The following is a 12,810-nucleotide window of genomic DNA, read 5'->3' on the forward strand; positions in this document are numbered from 1 at the left end:
CTACTTTATCCAAACCAAAATGCAGCCTGGTGGTAAGAAATATAGCAACATCAAAGGGACTTGAGGGAAGAAAAAGGTCTTTGAGTTGCAAAAGATCAAAATTATGCAACCAGCTGAGATCTTGGGTGGACACCATGATAACTTTTTAGATCATCTCCCACCATCCAGGGGGCAAAATACCATTATGGATTAGGTTTCTTAATCCTTTTTGTGAGATGGACCCTTTGGCCTTCTGGGGAATCCCATGGACCTCGTCTCAGAAAAATGTTTTAAAGTGCATAACAGAACGAATGTAATATTGTTCTAGCATTTGATCCCTGAGATTTTCAAGCATTTCTGCTCTGTCCATCTTACCTCCATATCTACCGAACCACTCAGAGACCTTCCCTAGCCTTCTTCAGAGAAGGTAAAGGAGAGACAGCCAAGCCGGTTTGGTGGGTATGGTGTTGGGGAAGAGATGCTTCTGAGATGACATTAGTGTCTTCCTTTTCTCTTCTGTCTAGAAGCCTCCCCATTTCCTAGCCTCTCCAGCTTTCCCCAGAGCAAGTCCAAAGTTTCTCCACTCTCCCTTCTTTCCCGTCCTTCCGCAGCTCTCGCACTGCGGAAACCTTCTCTAGGCCTGCCCCTCACTGGCCCCGCCTCCTCTTCGCCTCTTCCTCCCAAGTCCCGCCTTCTCCCAATCACTTTTCGGTTCCCTGCCAATTACGCTGGGCCACCCTCTCGCCCCGCCCCCGAACACGAACCTAGCCTGTCCTTGGCCTTCCCTGCAGGTTGAGAAGCAGCTACTGCGGAAGGATGGAACTTGGGGCCGGCGGCTTCTCTGAGGAGCAGTTCCGGGAAGCCTTCGCTGAGCTTCAGCAGCCCGCACTTTCCGGTGCCGACTGGGAGCTGCTGGTGGAGACCTTCGGTATCAGCATCTACCGGCTGCTGGACCAGGTAGCTGTAGACCCGCTGGAGGAGCACGGGGCGACAGCTTACGGGGTTCCCCTGCCCGCGGAGAGTGCGGGGCTGTAGCCGGAAGTGCGGACCTCGCGGGTCTTCTGGAAGCTAGAGGAGCTAGCTCTGGGGGGTGCCTCCCGCCGACTTTGCCCCCTGCTGGTCGCGGGGAGTGGGGAGGTCATCAGAATTTAGGCTCAGGTCTGAGGCCCGACAGGGCAAGTCGTTTGTTACAACCTACTGATGGAGTTAAAAGGTGGGTCTGCTGATTCTTAGCTCCATGCACTTGCCTGCAAGGGACGTGGAGCCCCGCTCCCGGGTGGATGCCAGTGGTGTCTGTGTGGTGGGAAGTATTTTAGGATTGAATACAGGTAGAAAAAAGACTGGACTTTTCAGAGAGTGGATGTGCAGGGTGATACGTGTGGGGACAGGAGTGTTGCTGAGAAGGGACCTACTGTCATCTCTAGTCATTTTACTGACTTGCTCCGTTTGGATGCTCCCCGCTTCCTTGTAAATTGGACTTAATAACTTATCTGAAGCTTCCTAGGAGAAAGATTAAAAGGGTAGGAGGAATGGAGTTGGGGGCCTGCCTGGAGGCTTTTGGAACCAGGTGGAATGATGGGCAGTCATCAGTTGCTCTGTGTGCGGGCAGCTGCATGGCAAGTAGCTTAAAAGTCACCTTTAGACAAGGTAAGTGAAGTTGAGGTTTCCTGGCAGAGGATCAGAAGATTAGAGTGTTAGAGAAGAGAGAAGCTCTGAATGTCTGAGTACCAGGGTCACTGGGTACAACAGGATGAACAGGAAGCTTAGTAAAGAGCAGGCAGAATTAATTTCGTAGTGTCATTTCAGCAGTTACCTTGGTGCAAAAATGGACATGTTTTCAGACAACGTCCTTTTATCTTCTGACCATTTCATTTTCCACACCAGCCATGCCCAGTCATTTGCCAAGTGTTGTCAGTTCACTGCTCAGATGTATCTGATGTCTGGTCCATTTCCCTTCCCTTTCTTTCCTTTACCTTTGCTACTCTGAGTGACACCTCTTACCTAGAATTGCAGTGACCTCCAAACTAGCTTCTTGGCCTTCCACCTTTCTGATCCCTTCCATCCTACACACTACAGTCCAATCAAGCACCTGAAGGAGAGGTTGTGATCTTATCAATCTCCTCTCAGTGGCCCTGTTGATTGCAGAATTAACAATAATAATACCTACGGTAATAGCTAACACATTGCATGCTTTCTTAGGCTCCAGGCAGTTTAAGTGCTTTGCAGGCATTGACTTAATCCTCACATCAACCCCATGTTGTAAGTTCCTATGTATGTATACGTAAGGTACTTTGACCATCACCTTTTTACCAATTTGGTAATGGATATGTGGAAAGGTTAAGTTGATTGCTCAGGACTCAGACTGGGATTGGAACTCAGCTATCTAGCTCCAGACCTGTGCTGTAAATATGCTCCTACACTGACTCTGAAAGAGGGCAAGTGCTGCCAGGTGGGCTGTGCACGTGGTACTAGGCTGGTCCCAACTCACATTTCCAGCTTTACCTCCCATGACTTGTCCATACCCCTCCTGTCCTCCAGTCAACCCTGACTGCTCCCCTCACCTCTCCCCAAGGGCTTGTGCTCTTTTGATTTTGTGCCTTTTATCGCACAACATCCACTGCCTGAGCTGAGACAGAGTGACTGGCATTGTATTATGTATTGTTTCCATTGTGTATTGTTATGTAGCGGGTCCCATCTCCCTCCTGTGGGGAGGATGTGAGTGGTATTCAGAATAGTTCCTATCCCTACCAACTGTAAGTCTTATTTCCACCTGTTCTGGGTGTGAGGGCAGTCATGGTACATTGACAAGTCTTTCCGGAGAAGTTTCGTAAGTTGGAGGCTGTACGATTCCCAGAGCTGTGCCCTTGAGCCTCAATAGCTAAGATGGAGGGCCACCTTGATCTCCATCTGTATTAAATGTCAAGAGGCCCTGTTGTGTTGGGTACAAGCCCTTCCTCTTTCTTTCTTCCTTTCCTTTCTTTCTTTCTTTTCTTTTCTCTTTCTTTCTTCCTTTCCTTTCTTTCTTTCCTTTCTTTCTTTCTTTTCTCCTTCTTTCTTTCTTTTTAACCAGTTGCCAAGTGATGCTGAAGCTCCTGGTCCACAGACCATACTTTGAGAACCACTGATATATGGGGAGCATCTTGCATGGTGCTCAAGGGGGTTCTGACATTGAGAGGCAGGAGAGGGCCCTAGAGATGAGAAGCAGTGGGAACTAAAAGGTAAGGGTGAGAAAAAGGAGTATCTTAAGACAAAAGCAATGCCCACTTTAAGACTCACTCTCCCTGATTTTTAAATTAGTGGTCACTTGGGAGTGAATGTGGTCCCCTGAACAGTGTTGAGAAGCTCCCCTGGAGAGAAAGGCCGTGGGTTACTTACAAATGCTTGCCCAGGGATCTGCAGTCAGATCTCGCTGGAGCTTTAGGCTGGTTACCATGCCAGTAGACATTGTGAACTGCCAATAGATGGTGTGAAACTGGTGTGCAGAGGCTCACATCATTGATTTAGACCAAGAAAGCGTTGGACTGAAAAGATCTGGCTGAGCGCTTGACTTCTTAATGTTTTTAAACCAAGTGTCTGGCACTGTGAGAAGGGGCTGCCTTTGTCCTCTCATAGGTCTTCTAATCAATGAGTTTGGTAAGGAGCAGACAGTACTTTCCTAGGGACTGTTCTTTCCTATATTGTTGACCTTCTAAAATACTGAGAGCCTGGATTTACTGGGAAAACTCTGTGGTTAGCCAGGCTGGACTGAGAGAAAGTTTGGCCTTTTGGAGGGAAGCAGAGATTTAACTGCCATGAGAACAGATTTACCTCGATGGATGAGAAGCTTCCACTCCCATTCCCCAGGTGGGATTATAATCCAATTTGCATCATGGGCTTCTTTACTTCCGGATGATAGGACTCTTCTGCTCCCTTCTCCTACCCTTCTGCCTCTCTCTTAATGGAGGAGTAGGTACCAGTGTGATTGATGGAACAATTGTTGCACCCAGGACACTTACAGAGCCATATTTACTCCTGGGTAGGGCCACCATGCCTTTTTTTTTTTTTTTTTTTTTAACATCTTTATTGGGGTATAATTGCTTTACAATGGTGTGTTAGTTTCTGCTTTATAACAAAGTGAATCAGTCATACATAAACATATGTTCCCATATGTCTTCCCTGTTGCGTCTCCCTCCCTCCCACCCTCCCCATCCCATCCCTCCAGGCTGTCACAAAGCACCGAGCCAATATCCCTGTGCCATGCGGCTACTTCCCACTAGCTATCTACCTTACTGCGTTTGTTAGTGTGTATATGCCCATGACTCTCTCTCGCCCTGTCACAGCTCACCCTTCCCCCTCCCCATAACCTCAAGTCCGTTCTCTAAGAGGTCTGCGTCTTTATTCCTGCTTTACCCCTAGGTTCTTCATGACATTTTTTTCTTAAATTCCATATATATGTGTTAGCATACGGTATTTGTCTTTTTCTTTCTGACTTACTTCACTCTGTATGACAGACTCTAGGTCTATCCACCTCATTACAAATAGCTCAATTTCGTTTCTTTTTATGGCTGAGTAATATTCCATTGTATATATGTGCCACATCTTCTTTATCCATTCATCTGATGATGGACACTTAGGTTGTTTCCATCTCCGGGCTATTGTAAATAGAGCTGCAATGAACATTTTGGTACATGACTCTTTTTGAATTTTGGTTTCCTCAGGGTATATGCCCAGTAGTGGGATTGCTGGGTCATATGGTAGTTCTATTTGTAGTTTTTTAAGGAACCTCCATACTGTTCTCCATAGTGGCTGAACCAATTCACATTCCCACCAGCAGTGCAAGAGGGTTCCCTTTTCTCCACACCCTCTCCAGCATTTATTGTTTCTAGATTTTTTGATGATGGCCATTCTGACTGGTGTGAGATGATATCTCATTGTAGTTTTGATTTGCATTTCTCTAATGATTAATGATGTTGAGCATTCTTTCATGTGTTTGTTGGCAGTCTGTATATCTTCTTTGGAGAAATGTCTATTTAGGTCTTTTGCCCATTTTTGGATTGGGTTGTTTGTTTTCTTGTTATTGAGCTGCATGAGCTGCTTGTAAATTTTGGAGATTAATCCTTTGTCGGTTGCTTCATTTGCAAATATTTTCTCCCATTCTGAGGGTTGTCTTTTGGTCTTGTTTATGGTTTCCTTTGCTGTGCAAAAGCTTTGAAGTTTCATTAGGTCCCATTTGTTTATTTTTGTTTTTATTTCCATTACTCTAGGAGGTGGGTCAGAAAGGATCTTGCTTTGATTTATGTCATAGAGTGTTCTGCCTATGTTTTCCTCTAAGAGTTTGATAGTTTCTGGCCTTACATTTAGGTCTTTAATCCATTTTGAGCTTATTTTTGTGTATGGTGTTAGGGAGTGATCTAATCTCATACTTTTACATGTCCCTGTCCAGTTTTCCCAGCACCACTTATTGAAGAGGCTGTCCTTTCTCCATTGTACATTACTGCCACCTTTATCAAAGATAAGGTGGCCATATGTGCATGGGTTTATCTCTGGGCTTTCTATCCTGTTCCATTGATCTATCTTTCTGTTTTTGTGCCAGTACCATACCGTCTTGATGACTGTAGCTTTGTAGTATAGTCTGAAGTCAGGGAGCCTGATTCCTCCAGTTCCTTCTTTCGTTCTCAAGATTGCTTTGGCTATTCGGGGTCTTTTGTGTTTCCATACAAATTGTGAAATTTTTTGTTCTAGTTCTGTGAAAAATGCCAGTGGTAGTTTGATAGGGATTGCATTGAATCTATAGATCGCTTTGGGTAGTAGAGTCATTTTCACAATGTTGATTCTTCCAATCCAAGAACATGGTATATCTCTCCATCTATTTATATCATCTTTAATTTCTTTCATCAGTGTCTTATAATTTTCTGCATACAGGTCTTTGTCTCCTTAGGTAGGTTTATTCCTAGATATTTTATTCTTTTTGTTGCAATGGTAAATGGGAGTGTTTTCTTGATTTCACTTTCAGATTTTTCATCATTAGTATATAGGAATGCCAGAGATTTCTGTGCATTAATTTTGTATCCTGCCACTTTACCAAATTCATTGATTAGCTCTAGTAGTTTTCTGGTAGCACCTTTAGGGTTCTCTATGTATAGGATCATGTCATCTGCAAACAGTGACAGCTTTACTTCTTCTTTTCCAATTTGGATTCCTTTTATTTCCTTTTCTTCTCTGATTGCTGTGGCTAAAACTTCCAAAACAATGTTGAATAATAGTGGTGAGAGTGGGCAACCTTGTCTTGTTCCTGATCTTAGTGGAAATGCTTTCAGTTTTACAGCATTGAGGATGATGTTTGCTGTGGGCTTGTCATATATGGCCTTTATTATGTTGAGGAAAGTTCCCTCTATGCCTACTTTCTGCAGGGTTTTTATCATAAATGGGTGTTGAATTTTGTCAAAAGCTTTCTCTGCATCTATTGAGATGATCATATGGTTTTTCTCCTTCAATTTGTTAATATGGTTTATCACATTGATAGATTTGCGTATATTGAAGAATCCTTGCATTCCTGGAATAAACCCCACTTGATCATGGTGTATGATCCTTTTAATGTGCTGTTGGATTCTGTTTGCTAGTATTTTGTTGAGGATTTTTGCATCTATGTTCATCAGTGATATTGGCCTGTAGTTTTCTTTCTTTGTGACATCCTTGTCTGGTTTTGGTATCAAGGTGATGGGGGCCACCATGTCTTAAAGCTGAACACCATGTGTTGCCTCCTTCTACTTCCTGCCGCTGATCGAGGCTAACTCTCTCTCTGTCTCTGTCTCTCTCTGTCTGTCTCTTTCTCTGTCTCTGTCTCTCTCCTATTTCATCTTTCCTGAGCATACAACTGGATGGACATGTCAGAGCCTCAGTTCTCCTTCTCCTCACTTGTCTCTCAGGATGAGGGTGTGGTATGAGGCAGTATGAAGATGCTGGTCCCAAGATTTAGATTTGGGGGAATGAGGGGGGAGAGATGAGTAGGATCCCCCTCTTCCGTCTCCAGGTATAAGTCGAACTTTGTGCTCCACAGCTGCCTTTGGGCTGTTTGAATGTGTCCTAGTGAGAAGAAACGTCTAAAATATTGGTTCATGACCCATTCAAGCAGTTTTCAGGACCTATTGTGTGCCTGCATTTGCTAAGCCCTGGTGATGCTTGATGAGTAAGACAAAGTTCATGCCTTCCAGAAGCTTTAAGACAATAAAACAGACACTTTTTTTGCTATGTAGATCTGAGCGCCTGACCTATACCATTTTTCTTCTGCCTGAAAAGCTTCTTTTAACATTCCTTCCAGAGGAGGTCTGCTACTGATGAACTCCCTCAGTTTTTTTTTTTTTTTTTTGCGGTACGCAGGCCTCTCACTGCTGTGGCCTCTCCCGTTGCGGAGCACAGGCTCCGGACGCACAGGCTCTGCGGCCATGGCTCACGGGCCCAGCCGCTCCGCGGCACGTGCGATCTTCCCGGACCGGGGCACGAACCCGTGTCCCCTGCATTGGCAGGCGGACTCTCAACCACTGTGCCACCAGGGAAGCCCCCTCAGTTTTTATTTGTCTGAAAAAGTTTTTATTTCTTCTTCACTCTTGAAGGACAGTTTCATTGGATATAGAATTCTAGTCAGTAACTTATTTCTTTCAAAATATTATATATTTCACTCCACCCTCTTTTTGCAGGGTGGATTCTCAGGAGATGTCTGTTGTAGTTCTCATCTGCATTCCTCTGTAGGTAAAGTGCTCCCCCATCCCTCCTGCTACAGCATCTTTCAAGATTTTCTTTTTCTCTTTGGTTTTCTGAGTTTGAATATGATTTATTTAAGACTTTTTGGTGTTTCTTTTGTATGGTGTGCTCAAGATTGGCAGATTTACTTTGAAGGGTGGTCTGAGTTTAGATGGTAAACCGCCACGTGATTCAAAATAAAATATAGTATATTTGGGGCTTATGACACAAGGATTTCTCTCTTGCATGTGGAATTGCAGTACAACTCTAGTAATTCAGAGTTTTCCTGGGGTGTATGTTTTAGAAGTGGTGGTGGCAATGGCCTCAAGCAGGGACTGTGAATTTTTTTATGTAAAGAGCCAAATAGAAAATATTTTAGGCTTTACAGGCTAAGAGACAAAATGGAGGTAATTATGTATTGACTTATGTAACCACTTAAAAATGTAAAAACCATTTTTAGCTTGTGGACTGTGAAAAATAGCCAGCATGATAGATTTAGCAACCCTGGTCTAATGTACAGTTTTGATGCCTAATTGCTCTGTCACTTTAGGATTTACGAACCTAAGACCCTAGCTGGGTCTCTGCTTCCCAATCTACAAGCTGGAGATAATTCCTGTCCTGCCAAATTTGTACAGGGATCCAATGAGAGGATACATTTTGAAGCACCTTGTAAATTGAATGGTGTTTGGTTGTGAGATATACCAAGGGTGATCTATGTCCTGATATACCCACCACAGACCTGGTTTGCACTTGTCCTGGTGAAAAATTTTATAACACCTCTCTCACTCAAAAGTGTTCTGGTTGGAATGATAAATTGTATGGTCACCCTAATGCTATATGCACCCTGAGGGCTTATTAATTTATCTAATTACATGTTGGGAGAGGTCAGTGACTATTGAGGCAGGATCATAGACTTTGAACTCTGCGGTCACATCGCTGGCTTCAAGTCCAGGTTCTGTTGCAACTAATGTTGTAGTTTCTTAGGACAGGGCCGAAAGTAAGCTCATCACACGAGATGAATTGTGCCAAAGCACAGCAGTAGAGGGCTGCCGCTCGCTCAGGCAAAACAGCGCCGTCTGTCTTGCTGTGGTAACTTTTATTAAAGCATTATCTAGATTTACACTTTAAGACTTGTTTTCTTAAAATTTCAGAAGTGCCAAAGCAGCAACCTATGTTTTTATTAACTATACAAGCAATAATTGGCTTTCGTGAGCACCTGCCGGGCTTCGTCCTTGAGCGCAAAAGCAGCACAAGGTTCCCACCATTATTTTGATTATACTGAAGTAGCACAAGGACATTTTCTTGCGTTCCCACCACTCTGATTATACTGAGGACATCTCATGGATCAGTGCCCAAAGCACTCAATGCTTCTTTTGCAGGCCCCCGGTTTGCCGGGATGGGGCGGGGGGGGCGCTCGAAGCATTCAGAACTGTTCACAACTCTGGCTTATTCATAGGGCAGGGAGGGGCTCAAAGCAATCAGGACTGTTTGCAGTTCTGGCTTATTTGCCAGCCCCCAGTTTGCTGGGGGGGGGTTCATGGGTCACGTCTCCTTTCCATGTCCTCAGTTATCCCACTATAGCTAATGAACTTCAAGTTCATTAGTTGTGTGACCTTGGGTGGGTTTCATAACCTTTTGTTTTTATTTTAATAGCTTTTTTGAGGTATCATTTAAGTACCACAAAATTTACTCATTTTAAGTGTACAGTTCACTGATTTTTAGTAAATTTATGGAGTCATGCAGCCTTCCCCAAGCCTAATTTTAGAACATGTGTGTTACCCCCAAAGAAACCTCCTGCCCATTTGCAGTCATCCCCTGTTCCCATTCCCAATCTCAGACAATCACCAAGCTACTTCCTGTCTCTACAGACTTAACTTTTCCAGGAATTTCTCAGAACTTCTTTAAACCTCAGTTTTGTTGTCTGTAAAATGAGTTTACCAATGGTCCACACCTCATATTTTCATTGCGTAGCTTAAATGGGATGACCCCTGTAACGCACTCAGCCCAGGGCCTGGTATTCAGTGAGTACTCAACAAGCAATAGCTATCAGTGTTATCTTACCTAGCTCTCTGCAGTCCTTCAGGATTAAACATGCCATGTGTTCTCGGAGAGACCTCAAATATTGAATCTGATTTAGTCAGCTGTCTTTCTTCATACAGTCTTCTTCATACACACTGCCCAGTGGCAGCTACAGCTTTGACATCTGCCATTAGGAGTGATTCTTGCTGGTGAAAAATGCTTACTTTTCATACCTTGTGAGCCTGTTACTTGCCACAGAGGGCTGGAGTTGGACAGTTTCCACAGTGGTAGATTGGAGAGGTGTCCTAGGGCCTGAGGAATGGAAATGAGCTCTTCTATGAGAGGCAAAGAAAATTCAGTGCACACTTGAGGGTGCATTTATAGGATTAGAGAGATGTGATTCACCAAGGCTGTCTTGTAGTTTAGTGATGTAAATGTGGAAAAACACCATAATTGAAGAGAATGAGTGATGCCTTTCTGCAGGTGAAGTGTCAGGGTTTAGGGACAGTGGGGATTACTCCTCTGTGGGATTACTCCTGTGTGGGAATTGCAAATGTCAAACACAAACATTATGACCTTTTGACATTTCTCAGATGTAAACACATTAGCACTACAGAATTCATTCTGCTTAGGACAAGTAAGTGAACTATTGGCAGCAATGTTTCTCAAAATATTTTAACTCTATGAATGCAATTTAAAAAATTGAAATTTTTAAAAAATGCATTTGAATTACAATTGGTAAGAAATGTAACAGCTTGATTTTTAGACTAGTAAGCCAGAATAACAGAACATCTCAAAAATTAGTTATGACAGTAAATTGCTAAAGCGTGCCTCCACACCGCTTCCGCTTCTTCACTGATAGAGATAATAAGATGCTTATTTCATAGGGTTATTATGAGTATTAATCTCCAAGTACAGTGCCCAGCTTACAGCAGGTGCTGCATAGATGTTAGTTCCTGTAAAATGTGCATTACATTACAGTTCTAAATTATCAGTTCTTTAATCTGGAAAAAGGAGATCATTATTACACCTACCTTATTAGTACTTACTAAGTACTTATTACATGCTGGGCACCACAGTAAGAGCTTTAGATGGAGTATCTAATTTAATCCTCATAATCATTCCCCTAGGTAGAAACTCTTATTAGACCCACTTTGCAGCTGAGGAAAGCAAGGCTAGTAGGTGGAAGAGCTTAGACCATACTTGGGTTGTGACTCCAAGCCCATTCTATAAATACCATGCTGTATTTCCTGGCACGGGAGTTTTGAGATGACTCTGAAATACTATATGGAAAAACACCACAGCCCTAGCTCATTGAAAGTGATAATATTTATCCTTTCTCCATTCCTGCCTTTTTCTTTTTCCTTGTCTCAATCCCCCAGAAGCAGCATCTAAAAAATACCTCTTCTGGCTGTTGAAGGCCTATTGGACAAACACACCAGGCTGAAGGACTCATGGGAACATCTCAGTGGAAGGTCCATCCTGGGTGGTCTGGTGCAGGAACACTGGCTTGGGGACTGGAAGGGACAGTTTCCCATCCACGCTTTGCCACCAAGAGTCATCAGTTGACTCTTGGCGAGTCACTGTCACCTTTTCCATAAGGGTCTAAGGCCCCTTCCAGCTCTAAGAGCTTGTGTTGTCTTTACTGAAATTATTAGCTTGTCATTTAGAACAGTGGCTTGAAGCAAATGTGCAGAGAGAATAGAGCTAAATTAGAAGACTTTGTGGGAAGAAGAAGGGGCTGGTGTCACCCTCTTTCTGGCTGTCCCAAGTGTTAACTGTAGGACTCAGGCAACTAATGTAGCGTTTTTGAGCTTCATTTCCTCATGTAAAGGTGGAGATGACACCAATGCCCCTATTGATACCACAGGGCTATGTTGAGATTATATGACATAATGAATATAAAACTGAAAACTGCACTGTGTTTAGAGAAACAAATGCTAGTGTTATTGAAAGAACTTACAGCAGGTCCGAGTGATTGTAAGACTTCAAATGCATAATACATGATTGTTGCAGTGACTGCTGACAGATCACCAAAGGAAATACATTCCAAGCTGAAAAACCAAGTATAAGACTATGCCTGATTGTTTTCTCAGGGCCAAGAACATAGTGGGTCCATAAATTTTTTCTGAGTTACATAGTGGAAAGAGGTGGAACTTTCTATGATAGTGTGTGTGAAGTTTCAGATATCTGTGCAAAATTAAATATGCTTCAAGTTAATGCTCATTAATAGTGTCCATTATCTCTTCTCTTCCTTGACAATTCATTTTAATAATGCTTATGTATTTCTGTACTATTTTAATGTTTTACACATAGTCATATTTGCTTGTAATGTTTTGTCAGTCTACTTTTCTACTTAAAATAATGTTAAAGAAAAAACAAACCTGGACTTAGGGTTGGGGGTTATTGCAGTAGGGAGAATACTTTGACCATAAGATCCACGAGTATCTCAGAAGTGAGGCAGAAAGGTCTTTCTTTTATAGAGAGAAGTCAGCAAGGCTAGAAGCCATGTATGGGTAAGTGAGATGAAGGTGGCCTGACTGGAGAAGAGAACAGAGAATATCTTACCCTGAGGCCAGTCCATTCTCAGGAGGTGCTGGATGCTGACTCAGGCTGAAGCTGGGCCAAAGTTTAGGGTCTGGAGGAAGGAGAGGTGCTTAACTAGCTTGGTTAACAAGTATTTTGTTCCAATTGATCAGTGGAATAAGCAGTTTAGCTAATCATTTACAGGGCAATGAAAGGGAATTTAGAGGCTCTATGTCTGGCCTTGTGACAGGTAAACAAGGGGCATGTATGTGAGTCTCATCTAAGTCATGAGGGGAAAGGTGGTTCTTTTGTGATAAGTTGTTTTCTGGAACCCAAAGAGTGGGAGATTTTCTTAACCGCTACTGTTTTCTGGGATGACAGAACTCAAGTACAATTCTCAGTAAGAACTACTTGTAATAATTAGGATTGCTTTTAGCTGCAAGTAACAGAAAACTGGATTAACAATGACTTAAGCAAAGAGGGGTTTTTCTCACCTAACAAGTAGTTCAGAGGTCAGCAGTTGCTGGCATTGGTTTAGCTGATCAACGACGTTAATAAAACTCTGAATAT

General features: G+C 43.1%; 1 protein-coding gene across 1 annotated transcript in view; it reads left to right on the plus strand.

Annotated features, from left to right (window-relative positions):
- Positions 1–756: 756 nt before the first annotated feature.
- PCTP (phosphatidylcholine transfer protein) overlaps positions 757–12,810 on the plus strand; it is a 37,533-nt gene continuing 25,479 nt past the window's right edge. Inside the window, exon 1 of the mRNA XM_027087119.1 lies at positions 757–936. Within this exon, the coding sequence (XP_026942920.1) occupies positions 796–936 (141 nt within the window). The 5' untranslated portion in view covers positions 757–795. The remainder of the gene's footprint in view (positions 937–12,810) is intronic.

This window comes from Aethalodelphis obliquidens, unplaced genomic scaffold (assembly GCF_003676395.1).
Source record: "Aethalodelphis obliquidens isolate GAN/ISIS:26980383/991018 unplaced genomic scaffold, ASM367639v1 scaffold58, whole genome shotgun sequence".
NCBI lineage: Eukaryota > Metazoa > Chordata > Mammalia > Artiodactyla > Delphinidae > Aethalodelphis > Aethalodelphis obliquidens.